This window comes from Camelina sativa, chromosome 1 (assembly GCF_000633955.1).
Source record: "Camelina sativa cultivar DH55 chromosome 1, Cs, whole genome shotgun sequence".
Lineage (NCBI taxonomy): Eukaryota > Viridiplantae > Streptophyta > Magnoliopsida > Brassicales > Brassicaceae > Camelina > Camelina sativa.
The window spans coordinates 8554246-8573653 of record NC_025685.1 but is presented as its reverse complement, the minus strand read 5'-3'; the positions used below and the strand labels follow the sequence as shown (position 1 = coordinate 8573653).

The following is a 19408-nucleotide window of genomic DNA, read 5'->3' as shown; positions in this document are numbered from 1 at the left end:
ACTGATACGGCGACGACGACGACGAACGATCAGGAGATCATAGCGTCAATGGAAGAGCAATCATCACCGGCGATTTCTCGGTTCAGGGAGCTGAAGAGATCGTACTCACTCGAATCTGAATCAGAGAGAGTAACGATGGAGGAACCAGCGACGGTGTCTCCGTGGAGATATAGGAGATCTACATGGAACAAACGTCAATCACCGTTCGGTAACCTAATCTCGAAATCGAGAGTGTTCTCGTTCCGTTACTACAGAAGCACGAAGTCACCGTTCTTCCGACGGAGATCATCGGCGGGAGTGTTTTTCCCGATATCGGAACGGATTCCATCGACGGGAAGCTCATCGCGGCGGAAAAAATCGATGACGAGTCCTATGTTTTTCCGAACGGCACCTCACTCGTCGAGCCGGTTAAGATGTGGAGATCCAGAGGCACTGTTATCGCCGGAGAGATGGAGGAGGAGGGACACGTGTAGGGTAGAGATGTGAGACGAAAATTGGACGGTGGTGATGAGGAAAAAAAATTGAAGTGGAAGGAGAGAGCATTAATGGATTGTGGGGTTTAAGCATTTAATGGAATTAAAATGCACGAAACAGAGAAGATAGAGAGTTTCAGAACTTGCTCTCTGCTCAGCTCACTCAACAAGGTTCGTTTTTTTTCTTTTTTTTTTCTCTATAAATTTAAATAAATAAATAACAGCCATACCTTTATTTCACCTCTCTTATTTAATGCTGCTAAAATACGGATTTCATTTATGAATTATATAACGTATAGTATAGTATAGTCATAGAAATATTTCAATAATGTAAATGCTTTTGAATTTTCCTGACTACTGTACGCTTTGTTTTACTCTCTATAGACCTAGAGACGCCAAAGACGATGAAGAGTTTGGAGCATGTTGCGACGACGTTTTGGCTGATTCGTTTTTTTTTTTTTTCTTCTTTCTCTTGGAGTTATCAAATGCATTAACTTCCAAAGCTGCCAAAGTTATTATAGAAACGAAGTCAACAAACTCATTTACAATTTCGTTTCTATACTAACTTTATTATATCGTCGGTGGCTTATTGTTTTTTTGTTACCAGGACTTTATGTTCACTTATTAGCTGTCGATTTCTCTTCAATTTTTGTCCAAAAAATAACTGATTATTACATTTTGATGAAATGACATTAACATTTTAAAGTTGTGGTTTCAAGTAATTTGGGGGCTGTTTTTGGTCCAATATTTGCAACGTTAGGACTTAGAAAACACCAATTGGTAATATATTTGCAAAATACCATGATTGGCTTAATTAATAGAACTTGGAAGGTGAATTGGGTGAAATTAAAAACTCAAAGGAGAGACAAGGTGAAAGAAAGCTTATAGTACATGTTTTTTCTGTATCACCTTATCTCATTGAATTAGAAAAGCTTGAAACTGAAAGAACATGACCAAGACAAATTAAGAGCAAAAGCAAAAAACACACACTCAAAGGAAAGAGACTACATGTAGACGGTGTTTTAGTTACCTCTTATCCTGCTTCCCTCCAGCTTGCTCGATTTGAACCAAACTTGGAACATAATTAAGAAGAGCTGGGCGACATCCATCAATTTCATTTACTCCCAGTTTCACATGAGTGACCACATTATCCTCCCCAACAATGTAGATCATGTCTCTGGACATGTCCACGTCAACTGCGGTCTCACAACAAATGACGACTTTCTTCTCCTCCCCTAACAAGAAAGTTACATCATGCCAAATCTGAAGATCAGGGCTCAATTCCAATGCTAAGACCTTGCTCCAAGACACCACTGAGGTGGTCTCCTCATCAATCACATTTGTCACCCATATCTCAGTCTTGGAACGTCTATCTCGCTGCAACAACACAGAGAGTTTCTCTTCTCTAACAACGGAAAGACTAGTAGCTTCAAAGCGACGACTCTGATAAGGAAGAGGCACAGACACAGATCTCTCCTTTGTAAAATCAAACTTGAGTAAAGATATGATCCTAGTCGTTTTTGATACATCTCTGACGAACCAGTAAGTATTCCCCTTCAAAGACACGCTTAGTTCAGAGTATGCAGTGCTCCCGCCTGGAGCCATCATGTTATCATCATCATCATCATCATCAAGGCTCTTCCACGAGTCAGACTTAAAATCGTAGATATCAAAATACTTGGTACCACTATAAAAGCTCAAGACTTTGTATCTCTTATTATTATTCCAGGATTTGTTGCCATCTCGGTAGTAGCAGTACCCGAGGTCAAAGCTGCGGCGGCCTTCATTGCGAAATTCACCGGTTCTGATCCACCTGGTGTCACCGATCAAAGGGTTCCAAACCAACACTCTGGATTCGTCGAATTGAGAGGAGCATAACAAAAAGCCGTCGCAGTGAGAGACTCGAGTTATATCGAATCGAGCTGCTGATGATTTCTTAGAATCAGGATCGATCAGCTCAGTTTTCAACTCTACAGGTGGACTACTATTTCCATGGAGATTGATGCCAACTGGAAAAATCTTGTTGTCATTTCTCAACAGTAGAGGCATAAACTGTTTTGTGGATTTATCGAAATGCTTACTTGCGAATCTCCGATCATCTTTGATTAAACGGTTCCATGCTTTGCAAGTAGAAAGTAAGCGTTTCAGAGACGTTGCTGGAACGCGACAGAGTATCTCCTCTACCAAATCATTCGGAAGCAGCTCCGGTACCGTCACTGCCATCTCTGAGTTTTACCAAATCTAGGGTTTGCTTTCCTCCCCAATTCAGTAATATTGAACAGTGAGTGATATGGACCTGATAATAATCTAACAAGGCCCAATTTAAAGCCCATATATATATCCGGTCAAAAGTTTAGGGTTGTGGAGAAGAGAACAGAGAGGACACATGTTTCCCGCAATGTTCATGCAGAAGCCAGACAAAGCCGTGGCACTCAAGGAATTCAAGAGCCATGTTGCTTTATTTGGCGCCTGTGTCGTTCTGATCCGTTCTGCTACGTACGTCCTCTCTTATTTTTCTGATTCGATGGAAGAGCTCAAGATCGACCTTTAAGTTTCCATTCCACTATATTTAGTTTTTTCAGGTCAGTTAGTTTTGCTAGTTGAGTCTCTCTCTCTCTTTTAATTAGCATATTTAGTTTGAGAAGTTATATGGTATCATACGATTTGATGATTGCATTGGATTGCTTAGTAATTACAATGTGATAATTTACTCCTACACGGCTACTGGCTACACATAGATGGAATTTTAGATGGATATACGTCTACTATGTGATGAGAATTGTGATCGTGAGAGTTTAGTTTGAAGATTGAGTTGTAGAAATTAAGAATCATCTTGATTGTTCTTAGTAGCTTCAAGTTTCCATCTTTGCATAGAATCCTCAGGCAACAAAATTTTCACCTGTTCCGTTTCCCATGAGATCATATTGAGCATGGAAGCATGTATAACCTTGATTTTTCTTTGTTTTTTTTTTTTTTTTGTTTTTACCATTTGTGTTGCTACTTGCTAAGCTTTGTTATTCCTCTTTGTGCAGTGGTGAAGCAAAGAGAGATGGATGCAGCGGTTCTTGATGTCCTGTGTTCATTTACACAATCTTGTTTAGGATTTGTTTAGCCAAACTGAGAGATGGTCATAGAAATTATAATTTGTGTTTTCAAGGATTAATTATGACTTCTGATCTTACTTAGTTTAAACAATCTGATCTGATGATCAAACAATGGCAATGATTCTCATTAATTAATCTTTTTGAGAGGAAGAAGACTAGAGGATAGTTCAACAGCTTCTTCTTCCTAGCTCTGTGACTGTGAGGTGTGAGCCCTCTCACTTTTAGTTTCAGCTCTCTAGTTTTACAGTTAAGCCACAAACTCTGTAGTCTGTACCGGTGTTTTTTTTAACCCAGGGGAGTTAGTCTTTTGAGTATGTTCTGTTGTTTTGAGTTCTTAACTTAATATAATCTCATAACTGGAAAAATTGACACCATAGGAAGTTCTTCAATTCATATCTCACAATGAAAAAAAGAAACAAAAACCTCTGTTCATGACTCACGTTTTCTTCTCAGAGAAGTAACCCGAATCTATAGTCATGTGCGACCCAATCTATGGATAATCTACCGTGTTTCTTGTTACGACACTGCTGGATTCTATCTCTTGCTTCACAAGGCAAAAATTTCCAGATCATGTCGAGAACACCGACGTTGCAAAGTTCAGTATCCTTGGCATATAATTCGACGAGCTTTGGCAAAAGAATCTTGTTGTCTTTGGAAATTCCTAGGTTTGATGTTACATACTCTTCTCTACCGCAATCTAGCTCCATCATCACGTTCTTGGGCGTATATATACGAACCTAAAAGATGACTGTTGCTTTAAAATGTAATCTTTCAATATGAATAGCGTGTAATATAAGAAACGATGTTGAGTCAGGGGATTCGCTTACTGAGGGATCTGACAAGTTCCCCGAGCAAAGAGCAAAATGAAGAAGAGGCTCAGGGTGAGTTATAACATAATCTCTTCCCAAATCTCCAGCTTTACCCTTTGATCTTGAAGCAAACAAGAACCTAAATACCTGCAAATACATTAATCCTTATTAGCCCTTATCAAGTCAATTGGAAGTTGAAGAACCGAAATCAGTCTTGGGCTTGCCTGTCCTGGACGAGAGACACGACAACCAAGGATTGAAGTCTGAATGGTATCTAAGTTCAAGCTTCGACCTCCAACGTTATACGCTGCCTATTGCACAATATAGAAAACCCTAGTCATTGTTAATTTACCGATGACTTGTGTCTCAAGTAAGTCTGCACTGTAAGTAAGATTACCCTACCTTCAGCAACCCAGATACCCTTTTCACACTGTTTTTAGGGTTCCCATACACAAGTATCGACTGCAAAAGAGAAACAACAAAAATACAAAGTAGCTAATTAATGTCTACAGAGAATTATCATCAAGATCGTGTTAAAAGAAGTTTAGTTCGAGAACATAACATTACATGCATAACCAGAGAGTTGTGTATGTTAATCCAGAAAGCTAGCTTTTCTTCATGATTTAACCTCCTTGGATTCACTCCTTCTAGTTTATTAACAAGTGACCTCAACATTTTGAATTGATTAAATAACAGAGTTAATTACTCATTAATATAAACCAAAAGTAGTTGATATTTTGTAAGAGCCTGAGATTAAAAAACCTGAAATGTTTCAAAGCAGGTTCAACCGCATTCAACCTCTCCGTGTCTCTACATATAGATTTCACCATTAACAATTTATCGTAAGGTCGGCTAATGATCTTCAGAGGCTCTTTCCCGCTAAAAGGGCTGCTCGATTCTCTATCCTTGTCGTTGAGTGGTCCTGGATCTGTGAGTTGACGAAATACTTCCGAGATGTACTTGACCATCTCTTCAGACAAACTATTTAATGATTCATGAACGTTTTCAGAAACATATGTCCCCATCAGCGCATCGATATCAGATTGCTGAAAACATGAAAAAATGTTAACCACACCATTTTGGTAAAGAAAGAAACTCAAAACAACATTAACTGTTTAACACAATTTCTTTTACCTCAAGCATTGAGAAAGGAAGAGACCGATGATATGATGAGTCCATTGCTTGGGGAGACATTCTAAAGGAATAGCCTGAACAGTGAGACAATGATGAGTGACTCCGGAATATTCCAGAGTCTTCTAGAACTTTCTGAGGGCTGCAGACTGACTTTTTGGGTGAATCAATGAGTTTACTACACCCAAGAACAGCCTCTGATCTCTCTTTCCCCTCTGATTTGAACTCAGATGTAATTTTGTTGTTAAATAATCTCCGGTATAACAAAAGAAGATATGTTTCCAAGTACATAACTTGCAGCTCTAAACCCGCGATTTCCCTCACCAGTTTCTTTGCCTCCTATATCAAGAAATCACAAAAACCGTCTCATCAATCTCAGAAAAGATATTTAAAGGGGCCTTACTTGTATTCTAAGGTAGCCAAAGCTTTACAAACCTTAGGGATAGAGGAATCTTCATTTTTAGAATCTTCCAAGAACAGTTTGCGTCGAAGGACTGTCTCCATTTCACGCCGTACTAAGACTTCATCTTCTTGAAGCAGCAAATCAATCTACAGAGTAAACAGTAAGAGCTTTGAGATCTGTTTTGATTTTTCTTAGAGAACCTAGAAAAAAATCTTGTGAGAAAAACTTTATTAAAACCTCATCACTTGAGACTCTCCTGGCACTGGGATGTAATTTTCTGGACTTCAGAAGAGATTTTAGCTGTTCTATTTCTCTCTGCAACAATTCATCCTAAAAAACGAAAAACATAAGTTGATTTGATGAACAAAGAGATTAAGAAAAATATTCAACTCTTATGAAGATTCCTGACCATGTCGATTTTGTAAAGGGCCTCAAATGATTTCTTGTTCTTGAGGGATTTTCTGAGGACTGGATCGCTGGAGAAAACAGATAGTAGGTAAGAGATAAGACTCGTAAATGAAATATAAACTTATGAAAAGAAGAAGAGACAGAACCTTCGAGAACGTTTGTGATTCGAAGTTGTTGTCGACGTCATGAGTGTTTGAAGACTCTTCTTTCTTCTTTGTGTGAAAAATGTTGAAATCCCCCGCCTAATGTATTTTAAAGAGTTTTGTGTTGTGTTGTCAGTGTGATAAAATCAGAAGTAAAAACTAGTAAACAACCCAACAGCTGAGAAATCACTGGAAACAGAGCATTAAATGAGAGATATAAAACAATTTAGATAGTGACAAAAGAAAAGTTACTGAAGAAGAAGAAGAAAGGTTAAAGAACAGAAGAAAATTGCAGTGAAAAAGCACTATACCACGAATGGAATGAGACTACTCCCTAGAAATAAGAATCATATATACAAAGTGTACAAATTTTTTTTTTCCCAAGAAAAATTTGATTAAAAAATTGTGAAAAATATTTAACTGTGATATTTATAAATTTTCTATCTGTTCTTTTACCTAACATCTTTGTGTTACAATAAATGACTTTTTATACAAGCAATACATATTTTTAGGAATTAGATCTTATATGTATCTCTAACTTGTTATTGGATAATAAAATCATCTGCATGGTCGTTAAGTTTGGTTATCTGATTATTTCATCATTAATAAACCAGTCCGATCTTGGACAGAAAATGCCTTTGATTGACACACTTTAATGAAATAATGTAAAGTATCCTAAAATAAAACAAAATATGTGTCTCTTTTTGGGGTATTTTGCATCAAAAGAAACAAACATTATGTAATTATTGGTTTGACATCGGGTCTGATGTTTTGTAAAGGCTACTTTTTCTTTGCCAACATCACATACAGAGGACAGCTTACAAATCGAAGATTTTAATGTTTCTCTTCGTGTTAGTTCTTGTATCGGATTCTCTTTACGCTAGATTCTAAATTTAAATTATTTGGAAGTTGGAACATCCATGGTTGTATTCGTACGCTAATCTTATGTTGTAGTGACAAAAATGATACACTTCAATATGTACTCATAGACTGCTGCTCATAGTACTTCCCGAGGGAGAGCTATTAACATTTGGAATAGTTAATTATAAATAAATATAAGTAGATTTTTTAAGGATATATATGTAGTTCCAACTTCCACGTTATTTATATGGGTTGCATACTAGTCAAGTGGACCATTATATTTTCTAAACCTCCACTAAAATTCAAATCATATAATCGCATTTCACGAGTATATAAAAAAAATATCTTTTGACAAAGCATTATCCGGAAAGAGTTACTAATGGTAAACAAGAAAAGGTATTTAGAGGGTGTCTTTTGGTTAAAGGGATGGAGTGGCAAGCACCAAGGCACTTGATTGAAATGGTAAAGAAAGGCCTTAAAAGCGATGAAAGGTGAGAAGGTGCAAAAACCCTTTTTCTATAAGAAAGCTACCATACGTAACATATTTAATAACTAAAGCCCGTACTTATTTATAAATTATGTAGATAGTACTCATTATTCAATGCTCTTAACTGACTAGTCTTCAATTGCCAAGGACACAACACAAGTTTTTTGGCGATTGGATCAATCAACATTATTTAAAGAAAAACATATACAGTATACAATATGTTGTTAGAGTTGGTTTTGTTTGGAAGTGTTCCATATATGTGACTAAACGTAAATTCCAAGTGTTTTCAGGGAAATAAATAAAGAGAATCCAGGAGAGATGATTTAGCTAATAGAAGATTCATTTTTGGGATTGTGTTCTTCGTTGTGACTTCCTAAGTTTCTGTTCCGTAGTTTTCGCTCCAAGACATAAGCGACAACTCTTCTGTCTTCTCAGTTCTTGTCTCGATAGCCACAATTTTCAACACAACTAAGAGACTAAGACTAAGAGTATTGACACTTCTTACCATGCAGAGTAATTTAGTATACATCCATGAATGGTTATTACCAGTAAGCATACACTTAGAAAACTTCCCAATTTTTTAATACTAAATCTGTATACAAACACAAAGTTGATTGAATAAGAATACAGAAGAAAGATATATGAAAACCTAAAGTAACGTTAAGAAATTTGGGTCATATGACAAAAAGTAGAACTCATTTGGGTAAAGAAAACAAATGGGTTACCATATATGATAGTTGGACAGGAGAAATAAAAGTAGAACTCATAAGGCATATTGTATTACTCTACAAATAAGCTCACTGATTCATACCTGCAAAACTGAATTGCCCCATCTCTCTCTCACTCAATGTTTAGAATCTGTAATTAACAACAAGAAGAAGAATTTCCAGGATTTAAGAGGCCAATTCTCGTTTCACATAACTAATGATTGATGACTGGAGATGGAAGTGGTGAAGTTGGAGGCTTCATGTCCTCGTACCTGCAAACATTTACGTTTCTCAGGTCACATAAGAATAAGTAATAACAATGGGCACACTTAGAACCAGCATGCTATGCTCTCTGTATCTCTTACATTGTGTAAGGTGATAAAGGTCTTGGCGTTGGCTGAGCTGGATTGTCTCCTGAAGCAATGGAAGTGTCTACGTTGCTAACAACTGGTACTGCTTCCGGTATAGAAGAAGATGGAGTAGTGTTCCTGACAAAACAAAGCGAAAAAACCCTTAATATTGAAGTGATTGATTTCTTAACTATACACACTTCAAATGTGATATCTAGATAGTAGATACTTACAAACTTCCATCAACTGTTTCCAGCACCTCTTTATTGCCTCCAGGCAACTCTGAGTTGTCTTCTGCAGCTGCTGTTATCTCAGATGCTGCTTCCTTGGAACCGGTTGATGCAGGAGTTGGTGAGGTTGGTGGTTTCAGGTCAGCGTAACTGCAAAACACAGTATAGATTCATTGAAGAAAAAACGGACCACAAGCGAATTAGATATATACATAGAAGATATACATAACAGAAGACGAAAAGTTGTTACACTGCATAAGGAGAAAGAGGCCTCATTCTTGGTGTGGCTGGTGTTTCTGTCTCGGTAACACTTGTTGCAACTGCTGTCTCAGGGGCACTAGTCGCAACTGCTGTCTCAGGGGGACTTGTCGCAACTGCTGTCTCAGGGGCACTTGTTGCAACTGCTGTCTCAGTGACACTTGGTGCAACTGCTGTCTCAGTGACACTTGGTGCAACTGTTGAGCTTTTATCAGTATCAGAATCGGCTGGACCAGGCAACAAAGAATCAGTTTTTCTGGTACCCGAAGCTTTAGGACAGGGTGATGAAGGTGGTTTCAGATTTTCATAGCTGCACCACAAAAGACCAAGTAGAAAAAGCATCAAACTTTTGAAATTAGTACCTGCTCACACATTTATTACTCCAACTGTAATGATAGCAATATAAACTATAGGCGCGCATAATCAATTTTCAATCTAGTGGCTTTTGAGTACAAGAAAGCTGCAAAGTTAATATGGTTTTACCAGGCATAAGGGGAAAGGGGCCTCTCTTTCTTTTCCTCAGCTTGTTTTACTTCTTCTTCTTCTACAGCTTGCTTTACTTCTTCTTCTACTGGGACATTTGAGATACTATCTGGCACTACATTGGCCTCAATAGGAACCTGAGTGGCATCCACCTCCTTCGATTTGGCAGGAGCGAGCGATTTGGTCGAACTTGGAATAGGAGATGTTGGAGGTTTCAAGTCTTCGTAGCTATATTATATTCACAAAACAATAGGGAACAACACAAGCCGAACACAATCAATGTCATGTCAACAAGTCATTTTGAAATTAGTACCTGCTCACACATTTATTACTCCGTGTGTAATGATAGCAATAGAAACTGTAGGTTCAATCTAGTGACACCTGAATAGAATAAAGCCGCAAAGTTTTTAAGGTTTTACCAGGCATACGGGGAAAGGGGCCTCTCTTTCTTTTCCTCAGTTTGCTTTACTTCTTCTTCTACAGCTTGCTTTACTTCTTCTTCTTCTTCTTCTACTAGGACATTTGAGATACTATCTGGCACTACATTGGCCTCAACAGGAACCTGAGTGGCATCTACCTCCTTCGATTTGGCTGTGGTCGAACTTGGAATAGGAGATGTTGGAGGTTTCAAGTCTTCATAGCTATATTATATTCACAAAAAAAAACAGGAACAATACAAGCCGAAAACAATCAATGTCATGTCAACAAGTCATTTTGGTTACATATTTGAATTTTCCCGTTGAGAAACAAGTTGTCTTACGCTGCATAAGGAGACAGCGGCCTAGGTTTCACATCTTTTTCTTTTGGAGGTGCTTCATCCTCCTTGGGAGCTGTTGGCTCTTGAGTGACAGGCTTAGTAGGGACTGGTTTGACCTCTTTGGCTGCAACTGATGCCTGTCCACAAGGGAAATGAAGAGAAATACATATAATCATCATATCAGAAGAGAGCGATGATCAAGATACGAAATGAGAGGAAAAGAATGCAATATAACCTTTGGTGGAGGCATATAAGGACGTTTGGAAGGAATCTTTTCAAGAAGCTTTTCCATTGGAGTTAATGGAGCAGTTGTTTCAGCAACCACTTCCACAATCTTGGAGCAAGAAAGTTGAGGATTCTTTGCCATACAAGCGAGCAATTCTGCAACCTGTAGATCAATAACAAGGAAGCAAAAAACAAATCAAAGCTCTTCTTCATAATGTGGTCATATCACTGTGTCAGAGACGAGGGAAAAAAATTAATACCTGGAGATTTGAGACTTGACCACCAAACAAAGTATCATCTAAAGAAAGAGTTAGATTATGAGTTTCTTTGTATGCATCGGTGGGCCTCTCCATTCCTCCAGGCCTAACTATCTGATGATATAAGATGGAAAGACAAAATTTCAAGAAATGATACAATAGAAAGAGTCTCTGAAATCGTAGGTTTGGTTTAAAATTATCTGTGGATCACTCACTGTGTAATTGAGACCACTTTCAATCAACGCTTCTTCAGCTTTTCTCTTCCAGCAAAGAACTCCCCAGAATAGGCTTCATATACGAGATGTTTAGAATTAGTCATATATATACCAAGAACATGCCATTAAGTTATATATGCTTCTCTTATAAAAGTGTGTAATGAATGAAATAACATCTACAGACTTACTTGAGAATAGCAGCGGGAAATCCAAATTTATTTGTCCCCAAGGATGTCACCAAAATGAAGTTATTAACTTTTGCAGATTTTGCTGCTCATGATACCATAAGAGGCAATGATGAAACAAGAAAGAGAGAATAGACAAATAACACGCTTTGAGCTATATTTTTTCTTACCAGCATCAACAAGGTTTTTGGTGGCAAGGTAATCAATCCTGTAAGGGCCGGTAATATCAGAGATCTCTTTCTCGCTAGCACCAATACAGCATATAACCACCGATGCTTTTCCCAATGCAGGCTTTATCGAATCTTTCTTCTCCAAGTCACATTCCACAATTTCAAGCTTTTCTACAGCTGGGCTAAAGACACAGACACTACCTGTTACTTTTTCTACAACAAAATCATTGCACATAAATCAAAACAATTAGTTATTACGTTGAGTTCCTTCATCAGTGTTCTGGAGCTTCATTCCCTTAACACTCTGCAAAGTATTAAACTGCGTTATAAACATCAGTCTAAACATGATGAATCAATTGACTGTAACATACATTTAAGTATTAATGTAAGTCATACTTGCACAAGACTTCCAGCTCTCTGAGCACTTCGAACTCCAGCTCTAACCCGAAATCCGAGCTTCAGTAGTTCTCTGAGAGAAAGAGGACATTGGATAGGAAACTTTAACCAACCAGCATTGCGAATTATATAATTCAAACTTAAAAGGGGAAGCAAGAAACTAACCTCACAGTTCTAGAACCAACTTTACCAGTAGCACCGGCAACAAAGACAAGGTCTTCTTCTTTGGAATTTACGTTCGTAGGGCTTGCTTCTGTTACTGCAGAGCTTGCTCTTATAGGACCTTTGTTCAATTACAAATAAGGGAGATGTGTAAATGTAAAACTTCTAGATCATCAATACCAGAATTGAAGACTTGGGAAACAAAAGCATTGAAGATAACATCAGCAGCAAACGAGACCCAAATCACGAAAAAAGCAAGCAAAAACAAAACCAACAGTTCCAATTCGATAGAAGAATCTATAACAAAACTGCGGATTTGCAGAAGTAGCGAACAAAAAAAAAAAGCTTGAAAATATTTTTGTAGTTAGTACCTGAAGCCCTGAGGCTAAGATCGAAAGACCTGGACTTTCCCCCAGAAACCGAGTGATTCTCTAAACCTGAAAACCTGACAATCCGATTGGTCTTCCATCTTTGGAGAAGAAATCCTTTTCTGCTGGGAATAGAGGGTATTGTTGTGAGAGTTGGTTGCCCACGGAGAAAACAAGTTCCTTCCATTGTTGTTTGTTAGTTAGTCTTGTTCTTCTTCACTAGCTCGAATGATGCACATTAACTTATGAATTTTTTCAGACACTAGAAGAACGCTGTCAGACAAGGAATCTTATGGATACAATGGAACGTCAGATAGAAGAGTTCGGCGTCTGCCACTGCATCTTGATATCATGGGACCCACAATAACATTACAAGCGACCAATCAATGTTTTGATGGAGTTGTGGTTACAATGCTGACATGGCAAGGCTGGTTCGGTTTGGTTTTGTTTGGTTTGGTCCAAACATATTCATTCACACATTAGAATTTGAATAGTTTTTTTTTGGCGTTGGCTTCTTCTTCTATATGCACTGTAACAGATTGGCGTTTACTTTCTCCAACTGCTTATATGCAATAAGATGAGTAAGTTTTGCCTTCTTAACACCATCACTTATGACACAACACAATCTCTGTAAATTATTGAATTAGCTTTTCTTTTGTTTAAGAGTGAAAACTATTCACAACTTTCAATAGATTAACTTCAGATTCATCAATTATACAACTAATCAGATCAACATCACCAAAAAGCAACTACACTAGAGCGAGATAATTAAGTTCTCAGTTACCACATCCCCTGTTGATGGCTGTTGCTACGTCTGCTAAACACAATTCTCGACCCTGAGTGAGTTGAGTTTGCGCCTGGACTGCAAAACTGCAGCAAGAGGAACAGTGGTTTAAAGCCTATCCAACCAAAAAGGTAAGGAAATTAGCATATCAAGATGCCTAACAAGCTATAAATCGTATTGGTCAAGACAGAGAAAATGTAGCAGCACAAAATGGGTTCCAACTTCCAAGAACTTAAGAATGGAACATCAAGATGCCTAACAAGCTACATTGCCACACAATAATCTCTTATACCTTAAGAGATGGTACTATTAAAAAGTCAAAGGTCGATGATTTATTCCAGAAACGCATCAAAAGTCAATTCTCATGCAGTTCCACAAAAACTAGCTAAAAGGTACCAAAAGGACACTACTCTGAAGTCTGAACTAGCAAGTGAAACAAGATCTGGTACAATTAATCAAAGAGAGCAAAAACTAAATCACCTTAGGAAGAAGAAACAGGGGACTTCTCAGCAATGGAGGCTGAAGAGGATGAGTTGAGAGCCGCAGCAGCAGCTTGTGGGGAATAAATGAGTGCTTTCTTTATGATTTCTGAAACAATCCAATGCTTATGCTTGCTCAAAGGCCTTGAAGGATCCAATTTCACCTGCATTTTTTTTTTTTATATAAACCATTCAAGTTTCCCTTTTTAAGACCAACCTAATAAAAAGGAAACACAAACAGGCAAGTCTACTTCCAAATGTTTTGAGTTCGTTCAAAAACATTACAAAAATGCAAAGCTTTCCCTAAACCAAATGTATCTCAAATTCACCACAAAAATAAAAGGGAAAATTACTTACACGATCGCCGATGTTACAGGAGTCCTTTTCATCGTGAGCCATGAACTTGGAAGTGCGTTTGACATAGCGATTATAGAGCTTGTTGTGAAAGAGTCTATCGACGGCTACAACCACCGACTTCTGCATTTTGTTCGACACCACCGTGCCTATCACTGGCTTCATTTTTTTTTATCCTAAACAAGTTCTGGATTTGAGTCAGAGAGAAGAATCTCACAACATCGATTCTTCTTCTTCTTCCTAAGTCTTAGGTTTTTTTTTCTATTGATGGGCTTTTGATCTTAGCCCAATATACTCTGGTCCATAAATGTGTAGTAGTTAACCGAACCGGCCCTCCATACTAAACCCGGTTCAAAACCAACATTGCAGGTGGAACAAAAAAAAAAGAAGAAGATAAAATCGAACCGGGATGAGATGAAAGAGTGAAGAATCGTCGGATATGGCGGCTGTTATTGCTTCACTTCATCTTCAACCTCTCTCCTCTTTCTCGTCGTCGTCTTCTTCTTCTCCTCCTTCTAGCTCTAAACCTCTCTATCTCAAATTCCAAACCTCGCACCGTGAAAACCTTAGACACCTCTCTTCTCTCGGAATCGTTCCTCAGAACCCCCGACTCGCTCCTCCGGCAAATGATCTTCCCGTTATTCTCTCCGCCGTGAACTTCCTCAAATTGAAAGGATTCTCCGACGAAGATTTCCCGCGCCTCGTCTTCCTCTGCCCACAGCTCTTCTCTCCCACTTTCGACATTTCTAAACTCGATCCCGTCTTCGATTTTCTCACCGGCGAGCTCGGAGCTTCAGCGGAAGAATCCAGGGGCTTAATCGTAAATTGCCCCAACATCCTCCTCTCCGACGTCGAGTATTGCTTGAGACCGACGCTTGTTTACCTTAAGGAGCTAGGGTTACGGAATCTGAACCGAGCGAGCAAGACGAACGCTCACGTGCTGAACACGAGAGTTGAGAAGCTAAGAGCTAGGATGAGATTCCTAAAGAGCATAGGGTTCGAACACGAGGAAGCAGCTAGAGTCTGTGGGAGAATCCCCGCGATATTTGGATACAGCGTTGAAGATAACTTGAGACCCAAGTTTGAGTTTCTGGTTTATGACATGGAAAGAGAACTGGAAGAGCTCAAGAAGTTTCCGCAGTACTTTGGGTTTAGCTTGGGGAAGAGGATAAAGCCAAGGCATTGGCATTTGAAGAAGAGGAACGTTAATGTTTCGCTTAGTAGAATGTTAATGTGGGGTGATCAAAAGTTCTACTCTAAATGGAAGCCATGAGAGCAGGGCAGAGCAGAGTTACTGCTCTTCCCCTGTTTTCACATCTGTTAGTATTCAAATCTGTATTCAAAAATCTGAAAGAAAAGAAAAAAATGCATTGCATTTCAAGGAAAAGTGATTCTGAATCATATGGAAAAATGTTGAGAGAATCATCGAATATCCAAATCCTCGGGTTCCATCACAGACTCTCTTTTAAAGTTACTGACGAATTACAAGATCGATATCGGCACCAACTTCTGCAATCTTGGCTTCCTTGGAGGCTTTTGCTGATTTCGCAATGCTCTCCACATCAAAATCTATAGCTATCTTCTTCACGAGACCTTCAAGCATCTGTTGTTTCAGAAACACACACCGATCAATATTATGCAATTAACAAGAAGATATATTACTCTACTTGTTTGCGGAAACTAACCAGTGACCCGATTGCTACCCAACTCCGGAACTTGGAATCAACATCTGCAGCTTCCTCTTCTGCAACCTGTATTAACTTAAATCTTTTAGCACATAAATGATTGTAACCTATTTGGTACATTGGTCTCCTCCCATTTTATTTTAATCTAAGAGATTTGTGCAAAGTAATATAGACAAATAAAACAGATGAGATATAACTAATTGGCGAGATATGAACTGGTTATATGCAATGATAGTTAAAATCACCAAGTTTAGACGCACCTGTAACGCTGCTGAAAGGACTTGAGCTTGACCTTCTTGATCCTTCTTCTCTATTAACAGCACTGCATAACTGAGGTAAAACAAAAGCATAGATTACGGTCTGATCTTCTCACAGAGAATATAATAAAATTTAGCTACAATTTGGCATGAATCTAAGTAGAACACAATTAATCTAAGAGAGATCTTACTTGAGAAGCAATGTCGAATATGCCAACTGCAGATTCTTATTTGGGGATGCATAACAGTTTGAGAAGGCATCAAGAATCTGTATTGATGGACACCAAACAAAAAAAGATGAGTACCCATAAAACCAATTCTTTAATATAGTCATAATAAAACACACAAACACAGATGTCCTGTCACTATGACAGATGTATTCATTCAGCTATGGACACTAGACACAGGAACCAAAAATTCCTCCTCAAGAACATAACAGACTCTAATTATTATGATATAAAACCATATAAATGAAACAGTACTTACTTGACTGTGATGCGTCTGTAGCCAGTAATGAAATGAAGAATTCTTGAATAGATTAACCAGGACACGAACAGTTGTTAAAAGATTTGCAGGAAGAGCTGAATCTTCTGTGACTTTCTTTATCAAATCCAAAAGCAGATCTGAATGAATTATAGTAACAGAGAGATACCAGTTAATAAAGGGCATTAGCTGGTACTTTCGTTAATGTTGAGAAAGCATAGCTTCACGGGAGAGATGATTACCATTGTTGTTTTCCACATGCTTAATAAGTAGACTTGCTCCGTGAGGATGCAATACAAGCATCCTGACTATATCAGTAGCTGCATATTATTCAAAAACCATAGATGTAAGAGCTTGACCCAAAAGAAAAACAAAGGTTATCCAACAATACACGCAATAAAAAAGTGGCTTCATAATATTAAGAAACGTATGGCTACCATCAGATGCTCAGTATGTAGTAACTTATTCTGTTTGACTAATTGATTGATAAAAGAAGACTAACCAGGAAACATCATTGCAGGTGGCCATGCTTGTAGCACTTTCAAAAGCAAAGCAATATCCATGTCAGCAAAATTGGTGGAGTGGTAGTGTGATGTGTCCTTGAGTATAGTAATGATTGCGCCTACTCTGGATACTTCGAGTTCTGTCAGGGACTTGTCACTATTCACCTTCAAAAGATGGAAAAGTTGTAGAAACATAAAAAACAACAATAGTATAAGTAAAATAATCATTAAATCATTTTGTGTGCCAAACGTTAATAATAAAACCTTACCGAGTCAGATCGTAAAGTAGTATTAAATTCTGTCATCTTTTTCAGAATTCCGTCATATTGAGCAACATCGAAAACAAGCACACCTTTCTGGAGAACATAATGAAAGAAACAAGGATCAAAAGCTAGAAACATTAAACTGTAATGAAGAAAGAATTCCGGCGTACTTTCGGAATGTGCTTGTATAAAGGTTTTGCCGAAGTTGCTGCAACTGAGAAGAGTCAAAGCATGAGGCAACACAAAAATATTACGAGAAACAGCGATACTTTATGGAAATTTAAGTACTACTTGAAAAATAACACAGATAGTGTTGTTCATACCAGCTGTATGTGATGCTTGCCCAGGCACATAAGCATTTGCTGTTACACAAAAATGGCAAAACACAAAATTAAAATAAAATCTTGAAAACAAACTTTCAGACCAAATTTTTTCAAAAACATGTGATTTTTTACCGCCAGTGAAGGGATCACGAAACGATGGATTAAAGTTGAAGTCTTTCTGCCCAGAATTTTGTAAAATAAATTCAACAATCTGCTGCCGATATGCAAAGGGAAGATTCTCTTTCAGAAGCCACTTGTCAGCTGCATCATAAGGATTGTCTGCCAAACAAGAAAAGATTAAAGTATCATAAACTGAAGCAGTTAACTGTGGTTGCACTTGGAATCAAAACAAGGCGAGTAAGAGCATTCAGGTACCTGATCGATTGTAAGGTAGCTTGCGGATAGGTTCCCCATCACCAATGTCAACATCGAACACTGAGATAAGAAGAAAAAGACTAAGAATTCTATTCAATTCGATTTTACGAGAATCTGAAGTTTCAGTAATAGGTCAGAATCTAACCAAAATCATATTGAACTCCATCGAAAATTGGACGGTCAGCCACACCATCTGGGCCATCAACAACCTCGCCAATCTGAAAAAGGCATGCAGTGAGAACTCAAATCCATTGTACCACATAAGGACAACCTCACCAATCCGTTCATATGCAACCAAATGTTAGAGAGAAATCTATCTCATATCATATCCTTACTATCCACTTAAGAGATACTGGTATTCCTACTTCAAAAGAAGGACTAGAATTCAAAATCAGAGCCACTTTTTCTCCCAGGTTTTGGGTGGCACATTAGATCAAGCACTCTTTAAATTCATTTAAAACCTTCTCTACTAGCACTGATTGACGATTTCTGGCAGTATATGCTATCATTTTATGACCGGACGGCATGCTCATTCATGGAAACTTACAAGCCTTCATCCGATGGTAACTTTTCAAAAAAAGATATAAGTTCATTCTCTGGACTTACTTTGTCCCATCTCTGCTCTTTCATATTCCATGCATAAGCAACACCATTGTCTCCTTCCCTCACTACTTTTGTCTGGCCATCACTGGTACCTGAGAAATATACATCAAATACGAGAAGATGATGTTACAACTTACCAGAATGCTCAGCTTAATCTATTCAACTTTAACTGCCAGACATCATCAATTACAGCTGGGAAATTATATATGTATTCTCTTGAGATCTCTTTGAAACTTAACTTTTCTACTGTATGATAAAAGTCAATAATACAATAAATGTATAAGAAGTGGTACCTGGTGACGTCAGAGAATCAAGTCCCGGCAGCTCGTCAAGTTTCAGTCCGCCAACCTTTTTCCTGAGATAAAGAACAGCACGCATATACTTTGCAGTTACTGTATATTTTGAGTATAGAAGAAGTGAAATCGTACCCCGTAAGCAGGTCATATAATTGAAAAATCATGACATTGCCACATGAAAATACTCAATGGACACAAAATTTAATCGATAAGAGTTGAGACAACCATAAATGATCAGATTACCTGCTCAATTTGTACTCAGAAATTTGGGAATCGTAAGCATCAATCTCCATCTGATCTGCAATCACGCCTTGACGTACTGTCCAAACACGAACCACTCCATCTGAACATGCTGTCACAATATCCCCGCTTTCCAAAAACTTGGCATCCCAGACACAGCCTGGGTGTTCCAAACTCTGAA

At 38.1% G+C, this 19408-nt stretch overlaps 8 protein-coding genes across 10 annotated transcripts in view; 3 read left to right on the top strand and 5 right to left on the bottom strand.

Annotated features, from left to right (window-relative positions):
• The window catches only part of LOC104783909 (RING-H2 finger protein ATL65-like), a 2759-nt gene extending 1581 nt beyond the window's left edge, over window positions 1-1178 (top strand). Inside the window, exons 2-3 of the mRNA XM_010509012.2 lie at window positions 12-644; window positions 858-1178. Coding sequence (XP_010507314.1) covers window positions 12-486 — 475 coding nt within the window. The 3' untranslated portion in view covers window positions 487-644; window positions 858-1178. The remainder of the gene's footprint in view (window positions 1-11; window positions 645-857) is intronic.
• Window positions 1237-2785, bottom strand: LOC109125284 (F-box protein ETP2-like). The gene is made up of 2 exons (XM_019226838.1): window positions 2555-2785; window positions 1237-2482 (listed from the first exon to the last, which is right to left on the bottom strand). Exons 1-2 carry the CDS (start codon window positions 2694-2696, stop codon window positions 1500-1502), a joined length of 1125 nt encoding a protein of 374 aa, XP_019082383.1. The 5' UTR covers window positions 2697-2785; the 3' UTR covers window positions 1237-1499.
• On the top strand, window positions 2846-3639 carry LOC109125285 (mitochondrial import receptor subunit TOM6 homolog). The gene is made up of 2 exons (XM_019226841.1): window positions 2846-3055; window positions 3506-3639. Exon 1 carries the CDS (start codon window positions 2860-2862, stop codon window positions 3022-3024), a length of 165 nt encoding a protein of 54 aa, XP_019082386.1. The 5' UTR covers window positions 2846-2859; the 3' UTR covers window positions 3025-3055; window positions 3506-3639.
• Window positions 3917-7028, bottom strand: LOC104783902. The gene is made up of 11 exons (XM_019240833.1): window positions 6475-7028; window positions 6330-6396; window positions 6158-6250; window positions 5953-6066; window positions 5521-5856; window positions 5149-5432; window positions 4954-5053; window positions 4789-4848; window positions 4611-4697; window positions 4405-4533; window positions 3917-4314 (listed from the first exon to the last, which is right to left on the bottom strand). The coding sequence occupies exons 1-11, from the start codon at window positions 6513-6515 to the stop codon at window positions 4027-4029; spliced, it is 1599 nt and encodes a 532-aa protein (XP_019096378.1). The 5' UTR covers window positions 6516-7028; the 3' UTR covers window positions 3917-4026.
• On the bottom strand, window positions 8499-12871 carry LOC104783893 (protein TIC 62, chloroplastic-like). The gene is made up of 16 exons (XM_010508999.2): window positions 12586-12871; window positions 12218-12335; window positions 12053-12125; window positions 11915-11960; window positions 11657-11833; window positions 11490-11571; window positions 11302-11374; window positions 11090-11200; window positions 10840-10992; window positions 10608-10741; window positions 10267-10488; window positions 9848-10075; window positions 9357-9674; window positions 9110-9256; window positions 8892-9014; window positions 8499-8798 (listed from the first exon to the last, which is right to left on the bottom strand). Exons 1-16 carry the CDS (start codon window positions 12767-12769, stop codon window positions 8741-8743), a joined length of 2247 nt encoding a protein of 748 aa, XP_010507301.1. The 5' UTR covers window positions 12770-12871; the 3' UTR covers window positions 8499-8740.
• On the bottom strand, window positions 12973-14502 carry LOC104783879 (30S ribosomal protein S17-like). Of its 2 annotated transcripts, none has more exons than XM_010508989.2 (3): window positions 14203-14502; window positions 13847-14009; window positions 12973-13481 (listed from the first exon to the last, which is right to left on the bottom strand). In XM_010508989.2, the coding sequence occupies exons 1-2, from the start codon at window positions 14362-14364 to the stop codon at window positions 13848-13850; spliced, it is 324 nt and encodes a 107-aa protein (XP_010507291.1). In that variant the 5' UTR covers window positions 14365-14502; the 3' UTR covers window positions 12973-13481; window position 13847. The 2 variants fall into 2 exon arrangements, with proteins under 2 accessions (XP_010507291.1, XP_010507285.1); XM_010508983.2 differs by having other exon boundaries at window positions 12973-13452.
• LOC104783846 (transcription termination factor MTEF1, chloroplastic-like) lies at window positions 14587-15653 on the top strand. The gene has a single exon (XM_010508952.2). The coding sequence runs from the start codon at window positions 14639-14641 to the stop codon at window positions 15470-15472; it is 834 nt and encodes a 277-aa protein (XP_010507254.1). The 5' UTR covers window positions 14587-14638; the 3' UTR covers window positions 15473-15653.
• Window positions 15556-19408, bottom strand: part of LOC104783856 (phospholipase A-2-activating protein-like) — a 7519-nt gene continuing 3666 nt past the window's right edge. Inside the window, exons 8-23 of one of the 2 annotated variants that reach the window (XM_010508960.2) lie at window positions 19231-19387; window positions 18985-19046; window positions 18695-18783; window positions 18234-18306; window positions 18089-18148; window positions 17846-17992; window positions 17714-17752; window positions 17561-17604; window positions 17397-17483; window positions 17127-17292; window positions 16867-16944; window positions 16628-16764; window positions 16333-16409; window positions 16145-16214; window positions 15885-15950; window positions 15556-15802 (exon numbers count right to left, since the gene is read on the bottom strand). In XM_010508960.2, coding sequence (XP_010507262.1) covers window positions 15671-15802; window positions 15885-15950; window positions 16145-16214; window positions 16333-16409; window positions 16628-16764; window positions 16867-16944; window positions 17127-17292; window positions 17397-17483; window positions 17561-17604; window positions 17714-17752; window positions 17846-17992; window positions 18089-18148; window positions 18234-18306; window positions 18695-18783; window positions 18985-19046; window positions 19231-19387 — 1484 coding nt within the window. In that variant the 3' untranslated portion in view covers window positions 15556-15670. The remainder of the gene's footprint in view (window positions 15803-15884; window positions 15951-16144; window positions 16215-16332; window positions 16410-16627; window positions 16765-16866; window positions 16945-17126; window positions 17293-17396; window positions 17484-17560; window positions 17605-17713; window positions 17753-17845; window positions 17993-18088; window positions 18149-18233; window positions 18307-18694; window positions 18784-18984; window positions 19047-19230; window positions 19388-19408) is intronic. The other variant, XM_010508967.2, reaches the window with a different exon arrangement.

Coding starts and splice junctions, on each gene's coding strand:
- LOC109125284 (XM_019226838.1), bottom strand. CDS start 2,696: ATGGCAGTGACGGTACCGGAGCTGCTTCCGAATGATTTGGTAGAGGAG. Junction 2,483..2,554: donor AGATGATCGGAGATTCGCAA/GTAAGCATTTCG, acceptor AGATTTTTCCAG/TTGGCATCAATCTCCATGGA.
- LOC109125285 (XM_019226841.1), top strand. CDS start 2,860: ATGTTTCCCGCAATGTTCATGCAGAAGCCAGACAAAGCCGTGGCACTC.
- LOC104783902 (XM_019240833.1), bottom strand. CDS start 6,515: ATGACGTCGACAACAACTTCGAATCACAAACGTTCTCGAAG. Junction 6,251..6,329: donor CCCTTTACAAAATCGACATG/GTCAGGAATCTT, acceptor TTCGTTTTTTAG/GATGAATTGTTGCAGAGAGA. Junction 5,857..5,952: donor AAGATTCCTCTATCCCTAAG/GTTTGTAAAGCT, acceptor TTCTTGATATAG/GAGGCAAAGAAACTGGTGAG.
- LOC104783893 (XM_010508999.2), bottom strand. CDS start 12,769: ATGGAAGGAACTTGTTTTCTCCGTGGGCAACCAACTCTCACAACAATA. Junction 11,961..12,052: donor GAGCTGGAAGTCTTGTGCAA/GTATGACTTACA, acceptor AATACTTTGCAG/AGTGTTAAGGGAATGAAGCT. Junction 11,375..11,489: donor TTTCCCGCTGCTATTCTCAA/GTAAGTCTGTAG, acceptor TCGTATATGAAG/CCTATTCTGGGGAGTTCTTT.
- LOC104783879 (XM_010508989.2), bottom strand. CDS start 14,364: ATGAAGCCAGTGATAGGCACGGTGGTGTCGAACAAAATGCAGAAGTCG. Junction 14,010..14,202: donor CCTGTAACATCGGCGATCGT/GTAAGTAATTTT, acceptor AAAAAAATGCAG/GTGAAATTGGATCCTTCAAG.
- LOC104783846 (XM_010508952.2), top strand. CDS start 14,639: ATGGCGGCTGTTATTGCTTCACTTCATCTTCAACCTCTCTCCTCTTTC.